Below are 23093 nucleotides of genomic sequence, written 5' to 3'. Positions count from 1 at the left end.
TCCTAAAAATCAAACACCTATGCTCATCAAAAGACTTCACCAAAGGAGTAAAAAGACTACCTACAGACTGGGAAAAAGTTTTTAGCTATGACATTTCCGATCAGTGCCTGATCTCTAAAATCTACATGATACCGCAATAACTCAACTACAAAAAGACAAATAACCCAATTTAAAAATGGGCAAAGGATATGAACAGACACTTCACTAAAGAAGACATTCGCCAGATGGTCTTCGCAGAGTCGCCGCGGTTTTCTGCTTCAGCAGTGCTTGAACGGAACCCGGCGCTGGGCAACCTTTCCCTAGCTGGCCATTCCCAGCCAGCTTTCCACCACCTCCTCACAGCAGCACCCTCAGACGCCCCAAGGCCTACGCCGCTCCAGCACCTCACAGCCACCGCCGCCGCCTCTCCTCAACCGCCGCCATGACGACCGCGTCCACCTCGCAGGTGCGCCAGAACTACCATCAGGACTTGGAGGCCGCCGTCAAATGCCAGATCAACCTGGAGCTCTACGCCTCCTACGTCTACCTGTCAATGTCTTACTACTTTGACCGCGATGATGTGGCTCTGAAGAACTTTGCCAAATATTTTCTTCACCAATCTCATGAAGAGAGAGAACATGCTGAGAAACTGATGAAGCTGCAGCACCAACGAGGTGGCCGAGTCTTCCTTCAGGATATCAAGAACCCAGACTATGACGATTGGGAGAGCGGGGTGAATGCAATGGAGTGTGCGTTACACTTGGAAAAAAGTGTGAATCAGTCACTACTGGAACTGCACAAACTGGCCACGGATAAGAACCACCCCCATTTGTGTGACTTCATTGAGACCCATTACCTTCATGAGCAGATGAAATCCATCAAAGAATTGGGTGACTACATAATCAATTTGTACAAGATGGGAGCCCCGCAATCTGGCCTGGCAGAGTATCTCTTTGACAAGCACACCCTGGGAGACAGTGCTGGAGAAAGCTAAGCTTTAGCCTGGCTCCCCCACAACTTCAGGGGTGACTTCCATGGTCACCAAGACAGCAGCACATGCATGTTGGGTTTACCTTTACCTTTTTTTTTTTTCTATAAATTGTACCAAAACATGCACTGAAGTTCTTTTGTTTGTGCCATTCCTTCAAATAAAGTGATTTGTTACCCCCCCCCCCAAAAAGAAGACATTCGGGTAGCTAACGGATACATGAGGAAATGCTCACGATCATTAGCCATTAGAGACATGCAGATCAAAACTACAATGAGATTCTATCTCACTCCAACAAGGCTGGCATTAATCCAAAATACACAAAATAATAAATGTTGGTGAGGCTGTGGAGAGACTGGAACACTTATACACTGCTGGTGGGAATGTAAAATGGTACAACCACTTTCTAAATTGATTTGGCGCTTCCTTAAAACTAGAAATAGAACTACCATAAGATCCAGCAATCCCACTCCTCAGAATATATCCTAGAGAAATAAGAGTCTTTACACAAACAGATACATGCACACCTATGTTTATTGCAGCGCTGTTTACAATAGCAAAAAGATGGAAGCAACCAAGGTGCCCATCAACGGATGAATGGATAAATAAATTATGGTATAGTCACACAGTGGAATACTACGCATCAATAAAGAACAGTGAGGAATCTGTGAAACATTTCATAACATGGAGGAACCTGGAAGGCATTATGCTGAGTGAAATTACTCAGTTTCAAGAGGACAAACATTGTATAAGACCACTATTACAAGAGCTTGAGAAATAGTTTAAACTGAGAAGAAAACATTCTTTTGTGTGTGCGAGAGGAGGGAGGGAGGCAGGGTGGGAAAGGGGTATTCACTAATTAGATGGTAGATAAGAACTACTTTAGGTGACAGGAAAGACAGCACACAATACAGGGGAGGTCAGCATAACTGGACTAAACCAACAGCAAAGAAGTTTCCTGAATAAACTGAATGCTTCGAAGGCCAGTGTAGCAGGGGCAGGTTTTGGGGACCATGGTTTCAGAGGACATCTAAGTCAATTGGCATAATAAAATCTATTAAGAAAACATTCTGCATCCCACTTTGAAGAGTAGTGTCTGGGGTCTTAAACGCTAGCAAGCAGCCATCTAAGATGCATCAATTGGTCTCAACCCACCTGGATCAAAGGAGAATGAAGAACACCAAGGACACAAGGTAATTATGAGCCCAAGAGACAGAAAGGGCCACATGAACCAGAGACTACATCAGCCTGAGACCAGAAGAACTAGATGGTGCCCGGCTACAACCGATGACTGCCCTGACAGGGAACACAACAGAGAACCCCTGAGGGAGCAGGAGAGCAGCAGGATGCAGACTCCAAATTCTCATAAAAAGACCAGACTTAATGGTCTGACTGAGACTAGAAGGACCCCAGTGGTCATGACTCCCAGACCTTCTATTGGCCCAGGACAGGAACCATTCCCGAAGCCAACTCTTCAGACATGGATTGGACTGGACAATGGGTTGGAGAGGGATGCTGGTGAGGAGTGAGCTTCTTGGGCCAGGTGAACACTTGAGACTACGTTGGCATCTCCTGCCTGGAGGGCAGATGAGAGGGTAGAGGGGGTTAGAAGCTGGCGAAATGGACATGAAAAGACAGAGTGGAGGGAGAGAGTGGGCTGCCTCATTAGGGGGATAGTAATTGGGAGTATGTAGCAAGGTGTATATAATGCTTTTATGTGAGAGACTGACTTTCACTTAAAGCACAATAAAAATTATAAAAAATAAAATAAAATATGGAGCGTAATTGTAACAGACATTGTTGGAGCTCTGCCCATGCCTCCTTGGGCCTCCTACGTGCCAGGATCTGCACTTCTTTACCTAAGGATTTCTTTGTCAACAGGAGTCCACCCTGCCCACAAGAGCCTACTCTGCCCAATCCTGATAGACCAGAAATACCAGAAAACTAACACACCCCAGAGTTCAACCCTCAACCAATGAGTGATGGAAATTAATGTATAAAATACCCCAAGTCCCTCACCCTTGGGTGGGATAACTCTGAGGTGTATGTTCCCCACTGACTCCCAGAGTTGCCCAACAGGTTTAAGCCCTACTTGTCCACAGTGGTAATATGTTTGATGATACACCCTTAATTGGCTGCCTTCCCTTCCCCGCTCATATGCCCACTCTTCCACCACTGTATCCTGGGATCATCTCCCAAATAAACTGATTGCATTTGAATCCTGTTTTAGGGTCTGCTTCTTGGAAAACCAAATTAAGACAACAGAATTTACTTCGTGGAATTATTTTGAAGAGCAGAAATCATATAGGCAAAGAATTTGGAATACAGTAAGAGCATAATAAATAGTGGTTATCAAAATAAACAGATTCATTTCTCTTTAAGGGGCATTATAATGTTTGTGAAAGATAATGTCACCAGTGATTGTCTGCTACTAGAAATATACACTCTTTCTTTGTTTATACAGTAATGTAAGTAAACCCCCATTGCAACACAGATTAAAGTGAAATTTTCTTCCAGAAAAGGAAGAAAAAAGAGAAATTATTTTTCCCCTTGTTCATATTCTGACTCCATCACATATTAATAATGTGACTTTGGGCAAGTTTCTGGAGCTAATACTAACTACTATGAAAAATTGTGAGTGGCAAGGCTGTGAATGCTTGGGAAAACACATATCTCTAAGTCTCAGTTTCTTCATCTGACTTGTCCAAAGTCACACAGATATTAAGGGGTGGAGCCAGGAGTTGAACCCAGGCAGTCAGACTCTGAAGCCTACACATTTAACCACTACATTTTACTGCTGCCTTCCTATGAAGCGCATTTAATCACCCGGCGAGACTTGCATTTAAATCATTCAAACATGAAATTTTTAAGGAATGGTATGCCTTTGCATTGAAGTTAATGTACTTTCTGAGGTTTCTATAGCAACGAAAATCTAAAATCACGTCTGCTGGTATTACTTACAAAAGAAGAGAGACGTTCCTGCTGACCCTTTATCAAAGAATTTGTTTTGTCAGGACCGGTCTTGCCACACAGAACAAGATTGTGCAATGCATTCTCAAAGATGTGACTGCTGCACTTGACTGTGAGGGTCCCACATTAATACAGTCAACAAACACTGTGCTGGGCAGAGACATTAATATTGTTGTCCCTTTTCTGAAGGAACTCACAGTCCAGTGGAAGAGATAAATGCATTACAAATACCAAGACACCATGTCATGTGACCGGTGCCATAAGTGAGCCAAGCACAAAATGCAAAACAGAGGAAAGAACACAGTAATTGGCTGGAGAATCAAAGGAAATGTCCCAAAGAGATAAAAAATGAGTGTAGTCAATCATCATTATTTGTGGTTCCACATCTGTAAATGTGCCTACTTGCTAAAATTTATTTGTAGTCCCAAAACCAATGCTGGCAACACATTCATGATCTTCACAGAACGGCAAAAAATTTGAGTCCCCTGATGTGCACGTTACCAGCTGAGGTGAAAGAGGTGAGGCTCTGCCTTCTAGTTTCAGCTCTCATGCTGTAAACCCCTTTTCACAGTCTATTTAGTGCCACTTTTTTTTACTTTTTTGCACTTTCATGCTTTTTGTTGGCGATTTTGCTGTTTAAAATGGCCCTCAAACATAGTGATAAAGTACTGTCTAGTGTTCATAAGGAAACACTGGTGGCGTAGTGGTTAAGAGCTACAGCTGCTAACCAAAAACGTCGGCAGTTCGGATCCATCAGGTGCCCCTTGGAAACTCTACGGGGCAGTTCTACTCTGTTCTCTATGGCCGCTATGAGTTAAAATCAACTTGATGGCAATGGGTTTTTTAGTGTTCATAAGCACCAGGAAGCACCAGAAAGCTGTGATGTGCCTTATGGAGAAAATATGTGTGATAGATGACCTTTGTTTACGAATCAGTTATAGTGCTGATGGCCATAAGTTGAATGTTAATGAATCGGTGATATATATCAAATAAAAACTAAAAAACCAAGCCTGTTGCCGCCGAGTCGTTTCTAACTCATGGTGACCCTATAGGACAGAGGAGAACTGTCCCATAGGGTTTCCAAGGAGTGGCTGGTGGATTCAAATTGCCAACCTTGTGGTTAGCAACCATAGCTCTTAACCACAGCGCCACCAGGGCTCCATATATTAAATATAGTGTCTTTAAACAGAAACACACATAGAACGAGGTTATGTATTTATCAGTTGAAGAAAATATTGTGACTAGAGGCTCGTAGGAATTTAACCCTGTATTTCCTCTAGAAGCAGTGGTTCATATTCGATAATTGAGAGTTTGCAGCAACTTTATAGAACATAACTACCACAAATAATAAGAATCAACTGTAGGTATTCTCCAGGTGGGGGAGAGTGGACAAGAAGACAGAGTGGCATGACCGAAGAAAAACTGGCATAAAAGAGCACAGCATATTCTGGAAACAGAGAACTTTATTGTGACTACAGTTTAAGACTATGCAAGGAAGTAGCAGGAGATGGAGGTGGAAAATTAGCCGGTACCAGCTTGGTGGGGCCTTCACTACCATGCTCCAGAGTCTGGATTTGACCCAGCCACGAGTGGGAAAGTCCTTGAAAGCTTTGTCTTTTAAGAGACCAATGAGAGGATTACATCTGTGTTTAGATACAAGTGTGGTCCCTAGCACAGTGATGAAAGTCTCAGGCCTGAGGTGAGAAACCTGGCTTTGAGACCAAGAGGAGCTACTCACCAGCTGTATGGTATGACCTTGGCCAAGTCATATAATCTCTCTGAATTTGTTCAGCTAAGTTTGTAAAGTGGAGTTAATATTACCTTCCACTGTGGTAAACAGGAAATGAGATAATTAGTAAGAAAACATGGTCAAGCACCAACACTCTAATACACTATCAAGGAGAATTATTATCATTACCATCTACATGTCTTTCCATTGTTCCTATCAACACTATTAATCCCACTGTAGCAGATCCTATTTTGCACCCTCCTATATAGATATATAAAAAAAAAATTTTTTTTTATATCTACAAAGGAGTCTCTGGGTGCTGCAAATGGTTACTGCACTTGGCTGCTTAACCGAAAGATTAACGATTTGAAGTCTTCCCAGAAGTGCCTCAGAAAAAAAAAAGGCCTGGCTGTTTCCTTCGAAAAATCAGCCACTGCAAACCCAATGGAGTACAGTTCTACTCTGATATACGTGGGGTAACCATGACTTGGAATCAATTTGATGGCAACTGGTTTTTATCTAGGGAGACCAGCCCCCCCAGTTTGCCCAGGACTCTCCCCGTTTTAGCACTGAAAGTTTCCCTCAGTTCCAGGAAATTCTGGATGGTTGGTCACCCTGCGTCTCCTTGACCTACTTCTGAGTTCACCTGCATAAAGACAGTCCCCACCTGAAGCACCTGTTTCTCTGCCTGAAGGTTTTCTCCCACACTGCAGAAGTTTGCACAGCTCATGCATAGGATAGCCTAGAAGTACTGGCATTCTACACTCCCCAGGGCAATCCTCATCCATTGAAGGATGGGAGTCAATGTATAGAAATCCCAGTGTCCCTGTGCCACCGTGGATCAATTCAGAGGAGAGTGCCATACTGTTCCTCAGGGGTCCCCAGCAGGATCACACCCAATTGCCCACAATGGCAAACCAAGGAATAACACTATTGATTCTCTCCTTTCCTGTCCACTTTCCCCATCCCCTCATGAGCTTCCTAGGATCAGCTCCTAAATAAATATGCTCAAGGGCTGTCTCTGAGTCTGCATTTAGAAGAACTCACACTAATACAACATCTATAAGGTCAATCATTCAATTCCTTGGCAACATAACTTACAGTTAACTCCAGTTGGTAGGCCCTTCAGGATCCACTAAAACGAGTTCACCTGCATTACAGGATTCAGGGTGAAAATCCCCAGCAGAGTGAGTGCCCAAAGAGTGGCCCCTAATCAATTCTAGTGGTCTTCCTTCCTCCTTCTAAGTGCCAAGCTTGACTTATTTTTTAATTCACAGTGACCAAGTAGAAGCACCTGCAAGAGCATAGCTGAAGAGTATATCTCCTATATTCCTTCATGACCCTCAGAGTGGATCCGTGGAATGTACCTCTCCATAGACTGAGTTACGTGTCACAGTGGTCCCTCTGCTATCATCCCAGGATACTACGAGAAACAGCTATTAACTGCATCTGCAATAGGAATGCTGCTAAAAGCACTGCCCATCACACACCATGCACTCATATAGGGTTCTACGTGAGAAATGCCTTTCACGACAGTGTTAGGAAAAGGTTTACTTCCTGTGACTGAGGTAACTGGGTCATAAAAACTATAACACTCATAAGGTCTTCTTTTTCACTCTTGTTACCACAAGCTCAGCATCAAATATGAAGTTCAACTACAGTCAAAACCCTTTGATTTTCATAGTAACTCAATTTGTGTTGTCACCAAACTTCATACTTCACTTTTTATTTTTCTGTTCTCATTCTAATTCTTCATTTCTGTTTTGCAATGTTTTGTTACAAGTGATCTTATAATCGGCTGCCTCAAATCTTTTGTGGGATTCAGTCAGAAAACATTTTGATGTCTACAAAAGCCAACAATATATTTCACCACACGGGATAGGACAGCAAACAATACAGATATGGTTCCTAGCCCACAGGGTTTACTTTTGTCAGAAATGAGGTAAAATATAAATAAGTGGATTTATTATGTGATAAATTCTCTATAAAACAAAGTTTGTCCCACCAAATGCGCACATTTTCTTCTACAAAATAAAAGCCACAAGACTTACTGTGTTTTTATTTTTGTCTTTATTAGCAGGAAGATTGGACTGTGTTTAATGCTCAATTCCAATAATTCATCTCAGGATCCTAGTACAATCGCCTCTTCATTCTTCCTAAATTCTGACTTTTTTCCAGAATACCCTTATATGTTTCAACCTTGCACTCCATCATAAATTATTTTGTGGAAGAGTCAGAATACACATCTTAATAAATTAGTGCTATATCAGAAACCCTGAAATTTTGGCCTCTACATTATATGGTGGTTTTAATTAAGGAAAAAAAATTCTAATTGACATTAGTATCAAATTCTGACTACAAACCAGGTTTTTAATGTATAATGTGCACACTTAGGACAAGAGGTAATGACAAACAGAATAAGATAGTGGCAGCTCTTTTCAACCCTACACTTGAAAAGGAAGTATCCCCAGAATCCATTTCTCAGGTGGAAAAATTGATTCAGGTCTGGACCTCATGACTTGAGTAGACAGAGATGACCAGAGGGGGAGTAGCTGGGATGGCAAAGACTCTCAAAACCATGTCTTAGAAAGAACTGATGCAACAACAGAGAAGTTTATAATAAAATACTTGAAAGAGAAACCCAGTCTTTAACTATCCGAAGAGGCAATAGATTTGTTACACATGACCTCAGTGAACCAAAGGAAGAACGGCATCATCCCTAAACAAGAAAGAACGTGCTGATAGACAAGAGTCATGGAACCACACAAGCATGTGAATTGCTGCTCCTGGTGACTCATACTGGCTCTCGTGCTGGTTTTTTGTTTCCTACAAGATACAGGAAACCTCTCTGTTTTCTTTTTCTCTTTAAAGTAGCTTTGTGAGGTAATGAGTTCCCCATCATTTGAAGTACTCAAGCAAATGGTGGGCATGTACTTGATAGGGATGTTGCTACAATATCTGAGTCTTTCTCAAGTGTCTCTCAAAGCTCTGGCATCTGAAAATATGAGCGTCAAGCAGAGGGAAGCAAGCCCCTCCCAGGATTCTCAGTCTTTGATTAGAGGAGGACGTGTTGCCTCTCTCCTCACACTCTGCAGAAGCCTTCCCAATTTTTGTAAGTACATTCCTCTCACCCCCTTCCCCCCCATTCCAACACATTTCTCACGCGAGGTGGAACAGATGCTGGGGTAATGCTGGCTAAAAATAAAAGTAAGAGGAAAAAATGCTACTTTACAATAAATATCTCAGCAAAAATTTTATATCCTGAATGGATTCAGCAGCAAAAGAGCAGCTGCTGCCTCTTTTGCAGTTCTTCCTTTTCTCACTTTTATAACCTGATTAATATGCCAATCAGATTTTTGTAATCAGGACCAGGGGACATTAACCTCATAAAGCATGTAAAATGTATCTTATCTGAATAAAGAAGGAAGTACTCAGGAATTGGTCTCTTTGCTCCTTTTTATTTTTAATTGCATTGAGAATTCAGCCTGTCAGAGAGGACCAACAGTCCTTCCCATCTGCCAGCCCTCCAGGCCCTTGAAATAGGACACTGGTATTCTTACCCTTGCTCCAATGAACCAGGTAGCAGCATCACAAGAGCTTCCACCGTGCTAGGGGTCCGTGGTACCCTCCGAAGCCATCTCACAGGATCCCAGGCCCTGAAATGAGTCCTGATATCCTCAGGCTTTCTCCAGCCCTTCAAACCAGAAGCTGATACGTTGGAAAAGCTGAGCTCTCGTGGCAACACCAATTTCCAGACCATAGAGAGCTAGGCAATCATTATGGGGCCTTCAGTCATTCACGCAGCAAGCAGTAATTAAGCATTTGGTAGGTACAAGGCACTCTGAGAATTATAAAGATCAACAAGGTAGGGCAGCTGGTCTCAAGAAGCTTATAATCTAAAGGAGAAGATATGCTATCACACAAATAAGTAAAAGGCAAAATGGAAACTGGTAAAGGCCACAAAAGCAGTACGGATAAGACGAATGGGAGCTCAGAGTAATGAAATATATCTATATTGTGGGTGAGCAAAGACATGCATTAAAAGTGGGGGGCACTCAACAATAACAACAAAATAAATAAGGTTTAAAGGGGGGCAGCATTCTTGAAGAAGGCATCATTGGGTCAGGTCTTGACAAATGGGTAAGATTTGGATATGCAGAAATAGGAAGAAAGTGGTGGCAAAGGGCAAGCAAGGAAAGGAGAAGACCAAGTGGAGGGGGAAGCACGAACAAGACAAAGACGGGAAGGCACGGAACATATACTCTGACTAGGAAGTAAACCGATTTAACTAAGGCATGGGGTAGAGAGGGGAGGAGAATGAGAAGGAAGGAAGGCTGGAGCCAGAGAACGGAACAGCGCTTCCAGCATTCACTCTACGATTCCATGATTGAGTGTTAAATCCCCTAGTTATTACTCTACCCTCTGGTCTAACTGACATTATTTAAGCCTGCTATCTTTCTGACTCTGCCAAAAAAAAGAATGGTCTTAACATCAGCTCTAGACTGGAGATCCTTCATATTCTTCCCCACTTAAACCTGTTACATGAAATCTCTAGCTTTCTTTGAAATGGCTCAGCAAAGTGTGTGTGTGTGTGTGTGTGTGTGTGAAAGCAGTACGTGTGTATGAACCATTTTCTGCAAAATGCTGACAACTGCAGATCTAGGTGATGGATACGTGTGTGTTGGGTATTCTATTTTTTCTGCTTCTTGTAATTATGCATTTTTTAAAAAAATAAAGTTTTAAAGAGGTTAAAACAATTAATTAATAAAACCCTGAGCTACCAGTCTAAAAGTCATCAGGTAACCTCATTTTCAGCAGTGTGGGGTCAGCTTCTCTCGTGCCTGGCCTTTGTGTATGAAGAAACCCCGGTACATGCTGCGCTCAGGCTGGGGATGATTGGGATCCTTGGCCACGTCTCTGTGATGTTCATGGAGCAACTGCAGAGTTAATAAGCAACAAAATGTAATTATGTGTGGGGAGTGAAAAGAGCAGAGCAGTTTGCCATTTGTTCATTTTCACAAGTTGTAGGCGCGTTCAATGGCAAAAAGATTCATGGGGTTAAGAATCAGCTTGTTTGGTAAACGGCAATTAGCATGAACTGGGTCACCTCAGCTTCTGCAAGAGGGATAAATATAGATGTCGATATTTTCTGTGAGAAGACAGAGCCCCAAGCTTCTATTTTAGAATCTCAGAAAAGATGCCTTTGCAAGGGGCATCCCAGGCAGAAAGGAAGGCCTAGGCTCAGGACCCACTCTGAAGATGGTGAGGAAATACTGCTAGATTTGATGGCCATTCAAGGCTCCAGGGCCCAGATACGTGCCTTGCCATCCTGAAATAACCCTGTTAGATAGCCAGGAAAGGACAGAGGTTAAATATGGACTCTGACAGTCAGACAGTCTGAGTTTAGATTCCAGCTCTGCTGTTCAGTGGGTGTGTAGCCCTAGCTGAACACAGCTTAACCTCTTTGTGCCTCATTTTCTTATCTGTAAAATGGAAATGATGAATACACATAAATTACAGTGATTCATGGCACAAATAATCAGCATATACGCATAGTGGTTAGTTTTATGTGTCAACTAACTATGAAGGTACCGTGTAGATGTAGTTAACATCTACAATCAGTTGATTTTAAGTAAAGGTAATTAGTCTCAATAATGTGGGTTGGCTTTATCCAATCAGTTGAAAGAACTGAGACTAAAAACAGGTTTTCTGGAGAAGAAATTTTTCCTCAAGACTGCAACATCAATTCTTCCTTGAATTTCCAGCCTGCAGATTTGTCCTACAAATTTCGAACTTCCAGCCCCCACAATTAGGTAAGCCAATTCCTGGAAAAAAATTGTATATAATTGAATATCGTATCACAGACACACATATTCTGTTGGTTCTGTTTAACTGGAGAACTCAGACTGATATTAACTTGTAATATTTTATTTTTTAAAAAAATTCAGGGAAACTGGGCTGACGGCTGGGGACCATGGTCTCAGGGTCATCTAGCTCAATTTGCATAACATAGTTTATAAAGAAAATGTTCTACATCCTACTTTGGTAAGTACCACCAGGCGTCTTAAAAGCTTGTGCGTGGCCATCTAAGATACTCCACTGGTCTTACCCTGTCTGGAGCATGGGAGAATGAAGAAAACCAGACACAAAAGAAAGATTAGTCCAGAGGACTAATGGACCACAACTACCACAGCCTCCACCAGACTAAGTCCAGCACAACTAGATGGTGCCTGGGTACCACCCTGACTGCTTTGACAGGGATCACAATAGAGAGCCCCACACAGAGCTGGAGAAAAACATAGAACAAAATTCTAAGTCACAAAAAAAGACCAGGCTTACTTATCTGACAGAACTGGGGAAACCCTGAGAGTACAGCACCCAGATACCCTTTTAACTCAGTACTGAAGTCACTCCCGAGGTTCACCCTTCAGCCAAAGATTGAAAAGGTCTATAAAACAAAACAAGACTAAATGGGCACACCAGCCCAGGGGCAAGGACAAGAAGGCAGGAGGGGGCAGGAAAGCTGGTAACAGAGAACCCAAAGTTGAGAAGGGGACAGTGTTGATACATCAATGGGTTGGCAACCAATGTCACAAAATAATACATGTGTTAATTGTTTAATGAGAAATTAATTTGCTCTGTAAACCTTCATGGAAACCCTGGTGGCACAGTGGTTAAGAGCTACGGGTGCTAACCAAAAGGTCAGCAGTTTGAATCCACCAGGTGCTCCTTGGAAACCCCATGGGGAGGTTGTACTCTGTCCTATAGGGTCGCTATGAGTCAGAATCAATTCGACGGCGCTGGGTTTGGTTTGGTTTTTTTGGTAAACCTTCATCTAAAGCACAATAAAAAAATTAAAGGGAAAATTAACATGAATATGATACTATTCACTAATGGATGGATCTTGCTTGAATATCACCAGTTGTCCCACTTCTGTCCTTTTTTCCAGTCCTGGCTTTAATCCAGGATGCCATATTGCATTAAATTGTCATGGCTTCTTAGACTCCTCCAATCTGGCACAGTACCTCAGTCTTTCTTATGTCTTTTATAACTGTGGTGAATTATTTTGTAGAATGTCTCTCAATTTTGGCTTGTTTGAGGTTTCTGATGATTAAATGGAGGTTGTGTGTTTTGGGCAAGAAAATGGCAGCAGTGATTCTGTGCTCTTCTCAGTTCATCCTATCAGGAGGTATGTGACTTCAAGGTGTCTTACTACTGATAATAGTAATTTTACCACTAGGTTAAGGTGATGTCTCCCTGTTTCTGCATGTAGAAAGCTACTATTTTTCCCTTTATAAGGCTGATGCACTGTACTGCTAACCTAAAGGCTGGTGGTTTAAGTCTACACAGAGGCACCTTGGAATAAAGTTCTGGCCATCTACTTCCAAAAAATTAGCCATTGAAAATCCTATGGAGCTCAATTCTACTCTGACACACATGGGGTCATCATGAGTCAGAGTCGACTCAGTGGCAACTGGCTAATTAATAATTTATCTTGTAGGGAAACACTTTGAGACTATGCAAATGTCCTGTTTCTCATCATATTTTTGTTGTCATTGTTGTTGTTGTTAGGTGCCATTGAGTTGATTCCAACTCATAGCGACCCTATAGGACAGAGTAGAACTGCCCCACAGGGTTTTCAAGGAGTGGCTGGTGGATTCGAACTGCCAACCTTTTGCTTAGCAGCCAAGCTTTTAACCACTGTGCCAACAGTAGCACCCATCAATGATTCTTGCCCTCCATAATTATTGCTGTGGTGTTTGCCTAATGATGATTTCCTATTTAAATCATTCTTATTACATTTATTAATCAGAATTCTATGTTCAGCAAGCACATTCCTTTATTTATATATTTATTCAATTATCTATATCATTATGTCTCAGGAATATTTATTTTATTCTATGGGTTAAAATCCATTAATTTATTTCTTTTGTTGTTCAAAACATCCCAGACTTGGCCACTGGAAAATAGTTTAAGTTGCCTCCTACATCCTTTTGATAATTGTATTACAGTTAGGTCGATGTCAGCATTAGAGGAAACAGAGTGAAGGATATACAGAAACTCTCTATACTATCTTTGCAACTTTCCCGTAAGTCTAAAATTATTTCAGAATAAAAATCCTAAAACATTACAAGGGACTGGAAGGGAGCACATGGATTGGATGACTTCTGGAGTACTGGTCATGTTTAATTTTGTATCTGCTGCTGGTTACATGAGTATGTTCAGTTTGTAGAAGTTTACCAAGTTACACACTTATGATTTGCATACTTTTCTGCATATTTATTTTGCCCTGATAAAAAGTTCAAAAGAAGATAAACAAGCATTATAAACATTGCCTGAGAAGAATTTAGCTGTAAAATATGTGGCAACAGGAAGTAATATGCAGGAATTCCTACAGAAAGGCCTGATGGTAAGTTCCAATCCATCTTCAATAGCAACTACAGAAATCCTCAGCCAGAAGTAGCTTAGATCAGGGTTCCCATCTGGGTCTTCCCCAGACCCCTTCTTCTGTTGTCATTGTGTTCTGTGTCATCCTCTGAGTCACTTGCATTTCCCAAGGTGATCCACATTAGTTCCATCCAGCTGGTTACTTCCCTAGACCAGAGCTGATATATTAATTATCTGGGTCTCAGTCTCTCTCACTGCAATTCCCTGAGGCCCTATCTCTAGAGTATACCGACAGTCTGTCTGCCTTGCACTACACCATCTTCAGAAAATGTGCATCAGTTGCTCTCATTATTGGCATTATTTAATGCTAATTTCAGTTAATTGCTCCTTCATCTGTGTCACCACAGCCCTTAGTACATTCCTCCATTAAAACACGCGTTATTGTTTCTGTAGATTATGAACTCTTCAAAAGTAGGGAATTAGTCCTTTATATGTGTGTCTCCACTGACTGACAGAAGTGTTAGGTACACAGTGGACAATTCACAATAGGTGTGTTAAACTGAATTACATTACACAATCTAGGAAAACTTTGGAAATATTTTGTGACTTTTTTCCATTGAAAGTAGATTTGCTTATCATCATAACTACCACAAAGTTTTTTTTTTTTGTTTTTTCTTTAAATACCTGCTATCTGCAACAACAATGGAGGGCTTTTATATATTTACCTGACTTTGGGAAGAAAGGAAACAATTTTCTAATTGAGTATGGCCTGGAAGCATTTCCCTCATTACTCACAATCATTGTAATTGGTGGTGGCCCATGACTCTCTCCCACCATCAAAGGTGCCCCTGTTCAGCCCCTGACCTCCCTGGTCTTTCTCAGCTATGGATCACAAGACTATGAGCTCTGCTAGGGCTTTTGGCACTCTATTTGCAGCACCCAGCACAGGACATGGTACATAGACGTTTCTTACTGAGCTAAATGACTGTCAGCTGGGACGTCGATTCATCTGAAGGCTTGACTGGGGAAGGATCTGCTTCCAAGCTGATTCATGTGGTTGTTAGGAGGATTTAGTTCCTTGTGGGATGTAGGCAAGAGGCAACCCTCAGTTCCTTGCCACATGGGCCCCCCCATATAGCACCCGGCTTCATCAGAGTAAACAAATAACAGTGTTAGGGAGAGATTGCTAACAAGATAGAAGTCATAGTCTTTTATAACCTAATCTTGGAAGTGACACACTATCATTTTTGTCATATTTTATTAATTAGAAGAAAGTCACAAGAATTAGCCCACACTCAGGGAGCAGTAATTATGCAAGGGCATAAATACTAAGAGCAAAGATCATTGAGGCCATGTCAGAGTATGCCTACAGTCACAAATGATATTAAGAGAAGGTAATAAAGCATAAGTAGTTTGAGAAATCCTTTTTAGAAACTACTGGTTGCTCTACTTCTTCATTTGTATTGGGATATTAAAAAAAACACCAAAACCAAACCCCTTGCCATCGAGTCAATTCTGACTCATAGAGACCCTACAGAACAGGGTAGAACTGTCCCACAGGGTTTCCGAGGAATGCCTGATGATTTGAACTGCTGACCTTCTGGTTAGCAGCCATAGCACTTAACCACTAGGCTACACCAGGGTTTCTGTATTGGGATATAAGTGCATCCAAATATGGCTTATTGTTTACTTCAGATAGAAGTATATAATAAGTGTTTCAGTGGTTCTGGGTCATGGCAAGTCATTTAATGAATTTCTCAAAAAAATTTTTCCTCGAATTCCCTTCTTGATATGTAACATCATCTCTCAACAGTCTATGTTTCATGTACTCATTAAAAATCATGTCACCATGGCCAAAAATGATAACATAACTGGTTATAACTGAAATTAATAATCTATATGTCTAACATATTTCTCTACTTTTTTGCTTCCTTCCTCTTGGCTGAGGGCCATTTTCCCCAAAACACAAATAAAAACTCAAAAAAAACCTGATCTAACTGCAAGATAGACATTTTTGTATGCATGCTTGCACAGTGAGTTTATTTACACTTCTAAAGACTATATTTGCCAAGAATAGAGAAAGAAGGATGTGAAGGCATAGGAAAGACTGACAATGGAGAGGGCAGAGTGAAGGAAGGTAAATGTCAGGGAGAAGGAGGACCTGGTGGGACTCAGCACCAATTTGTTTCCAAGTATGGACACTCCAGTGACCACTGTGCGGGAAACTTGCAAGCTCCCTGAATAGATGGTTGAGGCCTTGGACACCTTAGGCCGGGGCAGGGGCTTACAAGGAAAACCTTGTTACCTGACCAAAGTGGAACCTAATGAGACATGTTGAGGATTAACCCCTATGAACAAAGGTAGCAGTGAAAATATCACCTGATTTTAAAACGGTAACAGCACAAGTAGTAGTAACTACTATTTACAAAACACGTTATTAAACACGTTATTGACTGTATTATCTGGATAGGATTACTTTTTCACTCTTGCAAAGTTGGTCAGTGGCCTTCTCCCATCTTGTAGCTATGCCATCTGGAACACACGGCCACCAAGGTCAACAAAGTAAGGGGAAAGAGAGATAGAAGACATATCTTGGTTCTTAATGGCCTTGATGCAATGGGACTCACATTACTTTTGCTCACATCCCATTGACCAGAATTAGTTGTGTGATCAGAACCTAACTACAAGGTGTGGGGAATGTAAAGGAGGACAAGGTTATTTGGTGAACACTAACCCATCATCCTACTTTATCCCTGGGACATTACTTAAGCTCTGAGAGTTTAAAAGACATATCCGAGATCATACAGTTAATTGTTTTCCTGTGTTCTACACTTACTTACATCTCAAATTTTCTTAGACTTGGATTACCTTCTTTCCATCTCATTAATCTCTATTCATCAGGGGGAAAGAAAATGCTGTTCAACTGTACAGGTAATGTCATTCTTACCCAAGCTCAGACATGCTGTTGTAAGAAACCATTCTTGTGAGTGCAAAGGAAGCCATATTATGATCTAAATATGGTACCATTCAACTGTGGATACTGAAGGGCATTCATAGCTGAAGACCCCAGTCTGTGTGAGAAATAAAAATATCCAAGGTCTGAAAGGGAATGGAGCATTTCTTTTCATGTAAAAATTTTAAAACGTTTTCCTGACCCATCAATCACAATGACACAGGCTTTAATTATTCAAAAAGAAATTTTATTTCTGGAATCAAAGATTTGAATCTTTCTTCACAAGGTAGAAGTTCTGAGACATCTACTCTGTGGAGTGCTCCGTAAGATTTTCTCTGACCTTATTAGAATTTAACATTCCCTGAGATAAATTGGTGTCCCTGCCTCAGAATAGGAAAGATACCACAATCCGTTTTCTAGCAAGACCAATTCTAAACTACAAATCAGATCATTTCACTCCTCTGCATAAAAATCTGCCTTGGCTTCCTTGATGGACATTTTTGGTTAACTACTAAGCCATCATTCTTCCTCCGTATTCCTGGCCAAACCCTGATTTTGTTCAAACATTGGACAGACACTAATGTGTTCAAGAAAAGTCCAGAATATCACTCAAGAAATCTTATGTCAGTCATTCGCCATTCAGATGCTTACTTTTCCAGCCTCATTGCAGCTAGCTAGGAGTGGGCATGTGACATAGCTTTGACCAGGAAGATGTAGAGAAGTCTTCTATGAAATTTCCAGAAAAATTGGTACAAACCCAAGAGGAGAGGCTGCTAGCACTACTCCTATCCCTTTCTTCCTATCTTGGAAATGATTTTTGAAGGTGATATTTAAAGCTACATTATCCATATTTTGACCTGTGGCAGAGACTGCTAACAGATCCGAAAACCTACTTCCTCCTAGGCTCACTGACACTCTTCATTTTCCACTATCTTTGCAGCAAGTATAACTAAGCTCCACTTAATGGAATATGGGGCAAAGTCTATATACTACTTCCAGGGCTACCAAATAAAAAGCTTTCATGCACAGTCTTTCTCCTTCCAGAATGATGTAAATCATTCTTTCTCCTTCCAGAATGATGTAAATCATTCTTTCTCCTTCCAAAATGATGTAAATCAGTAATACATTAGTCTTTGAAGATATAAGTTGAAGCTGTAGGAGACCAAAATAAAGATTGAGGAAGAGCCACCTTCTTATCAGGATATCTGTTTTGTATTTTAGAGAAAGGAGATTTAAACTTTTGTTCTGTAAGCCACTTAGAATTGAGGGAGTTACTTATTACAACGTCAATCATTACCTTAACTATGCATGGCTATGAGGCAATAAGCCTAAGAATGGAAAGTCAGCATGATAAGGATACAAGGTAAAGAACAGAAAGATCATGAGTCTTTGATGACATTGTTTAACTGCTGCACCAAGACTGGGATGAGCTATCTCTATGCTTATTGCTCTATGAAAAAACTAGATGTCTATTGTTTAGCTATTATAAGTTGGATAGTCTGTTTCTTGCAGCCTAAAGCATTCCTAATTGATAAGCTACACATTGCCTCAAGGAAAAAAATTTGTTTTTAAGGTCTTTATCAATCTGACCTCAAGCTACCCTTCCACTCTCACCTCCAGTCACTATCTGCATCTCATATACTTTATCCAATACTGAGATAAAATGTGTTTCCTGATTTACCACAGTTTATCACTGTTGCCTCATGTGTTCATCCCTCTCCCAAGATTGTTCTCTCTCCTCTCTATCAAAGTCATCCTTAAAGATCTCAGCTCAAATGTCACCTCTTCCTTTATTTTTCCTTGATGCTTACATGCACAATTAACTTGTTCCTTCAACTATGTCCCCACAGGGCCTTTTAAGAACATCTAACATGGTGTTTAGATGCCCGTTTACCTGCCAGTTTACCTGTCTGTCTTCCTCACTAGACTAAAATCTTCTTGAGGGCAGAGACTATCGTTCTTTTACTTCTGATCATCCAGCAGCTAGCACAGCCTCAGCACATGGAAGATTCTCATAAATTCTTACTGAATTAAAAGAATCATTGCATGATGAAATGTTGACTTCTTTTCCAAAATTGACAGAATTATTTAAGATCACCCTGTTCATCTGTCTTATTTCATAGATGAGAAAAATGATACCTTGAAATGATCTAAAAGTTAGGGTCAAAACTGGTATAGACTATAAACCTCTGATTTTCAGGGCACTAAAAATTCTTTCCATTTCCCTTTGAAGCCATTTTTTAGTTTGATCACTTTATTCACCTCTGGTGACATGGCCTTCTCCCAGCTCTAACTTTGCCAGTCACAGAAATAAATTTCCATAAATCCTAGTATGAGCACAAGGAAGAGAAGTGTCAGAAAGTAAAAAGAATACACCCTAGCTTGGAAATCAATCATCCCTGGAATCACACTAACCTAGCAAGCCCTGCCTCACCAGAGACTTACTGCCTTGCAGTCTAGGTCCCCCAGAATTAGGCCTGGAAGCCAGCCTCAACCTTCAGTCAGAACGGCTGGGGCTTGATACACTGCATGGCTCTAACCAGTCATGCTCCTCTCCTAAGGCAGCTGAGCTCTGCCCTCTGGTCCACCAACTACTGTCTAGTCTCCTATTCAAGACTAAAAAGACCATGTAGAAACACAGGGATACCACATAATCTGACCAGATGAAGCCCTTAGAGAATGAGCTCAGCCTGGATGCTCCTTTGCCCCTCTGACTGGCCTGATGCCAATTTTCAGCCTGCTGAGTCCACCCAAGGGGGGCTGACCTTAGGGTTCACATAGATTGAGTTCACACAGTATCCCAGACATGTGACCACTGCTTGATTCTGCAAAGGTTTTGTCCAGGATCAATATTAATTCATACATTCAACAAAAATTCGTTGAGGATTCATTGCGTGTTCTAGATATTAAAGCTATGTTGATGAACAAGACAGACAAGGTCCCTGCCATTGTGAAGCCTACACTATAGAAAGGGGAACAGACATTCAATAAATAAATATGCATATAATTTTAAGAAATATGCATATAATTTCAAGAAATATTGGGTGCAGTGAAGAAAAATAAAGCACAGTCAGAAGATATAGTGATAGATACTGGGAGCCAGTGTATATTTTAAATAGGACGATAAGTGAAGACCTTTCTAGGAGGATGACATTTGAACTGAGGCCTGAAAGAAGTGAGAAAGCCACACAAATATCTCAGAATGACCCCTTATGCTTGGTACAGTTTGGATTTACTTATTTTCCTGACACGATTATTAATAATAATTCATTTTATGCTCATAATTATCCCTACTTTGAAAATAAATTATACCAGTTTAAAAAAAAAAAAAACAGTTTAGAAATAGATTATACCAGATTACCCTAAAAATCTGGTGAAAGTGAATTCTACGCAGAGGAAATAATGTAAAGGCCCTGAAGTGGGAACAGGCTAGAGTATTCGAGAAACAATGAGAAGGCTGATTTGGGAGGAGTGGCGTGATGGAAAAGGAAGGAATCAAGAGACGTATTTAGACAACTAAACAAGGGGCAGACAGACCATGTAGAGCTTTGTGGGTCATAGCAAGGAATTTGGATATTTTTCTAAATATTATGGGAAATCACTGGAAGGTTTGGGAACAGGGGGTAACAAAACTTAATTGAAATATTTTTTTGAAGATCTACTCTGGGCCAGAGAGACCATTTTGGAAACTACTACAGTAATCTAGGTGAAATATGATGATGGCTTTGACTATGGTAGCGAAATGTGATCAGAACTGAAATATGTATTGAAGTTTACCTAACTAGTAGTTTAGATATGGAGTTTGAGATATGCAGAGGAATCAAGGATAACTTCAGAGGTTTTAACCTGAGGAACATGAAGAAATGTGGTGTCTACTGAGATAGGTAAGATTGAGAGAGGAGTAAATTGGGGTAGTAGGGGACAGAGGAAACCAAAAGTTCTATATTCATCATGTTAATTCAGAGAAATTGGACTCCTTGGTGGTGATATTGAGTAAACATAGGGTATACAAGTCTTCAGTTCATCGTATAGGTTGCCATACAGATTGAAAGTTAATAGCATATAGATCGTATAAGTATTTTCTCTTAAATATTTCTGGATTGCTTCCTTTGTTGTAGTGATTGTTGTTTTTTTCTTATCCAACAGGTCAGCAGTTCGAATCCACCAGGCACTCCTTGGAAACTCCGTGGGGCAGTTCTACTCTGTCCCATAGGGTCACTATGAGTTGGAATCGACTTGACTGCAACAGGTCTGGCTTTTGGTTTTCTTCTTTTTTTTTTTTTTCCTTTTTTTCTCCTACAACATCATCTAGTATTTGTTTGTTAGGTCTCTCAGATCTATTCTCCAGTCACTAACTTTTTCTTTCAAGATTTCTCTATCTTTACCTTTCTGCTAATGCATTTGTTTTAGGCATGACTAGTGCCCTGCCTCACATTCGCTTAACCAATCTCTGATGTCAGCTACAGCTGCAGTGGACCATTCCATGTGCACTCAGACTTGCCTTGTGCTGATAGCAGTTCATGTCAACCACTGCCCACATCTTGAAATGCAGAGGACTTAATGCTCCCATGGGTACCTCTCAATCAATGGGGAATGGGAGACTGAAGATGAATGCTCCAGCCTCCTGTCCTTCTGGCAGTCAATTCTGGGAAGCATTCTTGATGTTTCTCAGGAGGTCCCAAAGGAATTGAATCTTGTTTCCCACAGGGTAATTGCATCCTTATATTGAATTCTCCTCGTCCCCTGTCTCATTCTCTCTTCTCTACAACGTCTGCTTCCTGGAATCATGTCTCAAGTCCTTGTCTAGGGTTCTGATTGGGGTAGGAGCAAGAGAGGAGCCAAACCAAAAAAATGTTTTGAGATTTCTTGTGTTTATTTCTCCAGGCCACTAATTTGGACCTCAACATTGATCATTCTCTCTTTTAACTCAAATAGTGAAGATAGTGAAGATTTTAGCTTAAAAATTAAGTTTTTAAGATCCAAGAACGGATGCTGTATTTCTTTCTCTCCATCAGGTGATCATTTATCTCTTCCAGTAGATCTATTTTAAGAAGTTTGTATTGTAATTGTTCAAAGCGATACTCTTCTCTGGCTGCTGAGGCCCATTAAGCCTAAATACAGGTTATCCTTAACTCTGGGATGCTGATAGGAGGTAAAGGCCAAGGTTTCTCTTATCTTGTGGGCCTGTGATTTAAGGGAAGCATGTCGACCCCCACCTGAGGCTCCTGAGGGAAGACTCTCTACTCTTACTTCTACCCAAACTCCTCCAACCCAGAAAGAGGGAAAGGCCCTGCCCACCCTCTTAACTCCCTCCTAGCCTTTTGTAGGTGAGAGAAATGAGCACTTTCCCCAGTGCTAGCATATTTCTTCCTAGTCCAAAGATCTGTGAACACCAGTTTCTTCCCAGGCCCAACAACCTCCTGTCCTCACGCTTGAGCTCAGGTGCTGCTGGATACATAGTATTTTATGTTTATTAAACTTCTTAAGAGTCTGATAAGAGTTCTTACCCATATCTCAGATGTTCACAGGACAGCTAGAAAGTCAAATATTCTACCTGTCTTACTCACCTAGTGCTGCTGTAACAGAAATACCACAAGTGGATGGCTTTAACAAAGAGAAGTTTGTTGTCTCATAGTCTAGTAGGCTGTAAGTCCAAATTCAGGGCATCAGCTCCAGGGGAAGGCTTCTCTCTTTGTCACCTCTAGAGGAAGGTCTTTGTCATCACTCTTCCCCTGGTGGAGGAGCTTCTCAGTGCAGGGACCCCAGGTCCAAAGGATGCATTATTTTCATGGCTCTTGTTTCTTAGTGGTATGAGGTCCCCATGTCTCTCTGCTTGCTTCTCTCTTCTGTATCTCAAAAGAGATTGGCTTAAGACACAATCTAATCTTATACATTAACGTAACTGCCACTAATCCCATCTCATTAGATTCATAGAAATAGGATTTACGACACATAGGAAAATCACATCAGATGACAAAATGGTGGACAATCACACAATACTGGGAATCATGGCTGAGCCAAATTGATACACATGTTTTTGGGGGACACAATTCAATGCATAACATTACCTAAAAATATCTCATGAA

General features: G+C 41.0%; 1 protein-coding gene across 1 annotated transcript; it reads left to right on the top strand.

Moving 5' to 3' along the window:
* The first annotated feature begins 389 nt into the window (after positions 1 to 389).
* Positions 390 to 973, top strand: LOC126082803 (ferritin heavy chain-like). The gene has a single exon (XM_049895813.1). It carries the CDS (start codon positions 422 to 424, stop codon positions 971 to 973), a length of 552 nt encoding a protein of 183 aa, XP_049751770.1. The 5' UTR covers positions 390 to 421.
* The last annotated feature ends 22120 nt before the right edge of the window (positions 974 to 23093 follow it).

The sequence above is a fragment of the Elephas maximus genome, chromosome 9 (genome assembly GCF_024166365.1).
Source record: "Elephas maximus indicus isolate mEleMax1 chromosome 9, mEleMax1 primary haplotype, whole genome shotgun sequence".
In the NCBI taxonomy this organism is placed as follows: domain Eukaryota; kingdom Metazoa; phylum Chordata; class Mammalia; order Proboscidea; family Elephantidae; genus Elephas; species Elephas maximus.
Note: the sequence above shows the minus strand (reverse complement) of the source record. Positions and strands in the feature narration are given on the sequence as shown.

Coding starts and splice junctions, on each gene's coding strand:
- LOC126082803 (XM_049895813.1), top strand. CDS start 422: ATGACGACCGCGTCCACCTCGCAGGTGCGCCAGAACTACCATCAGGAC.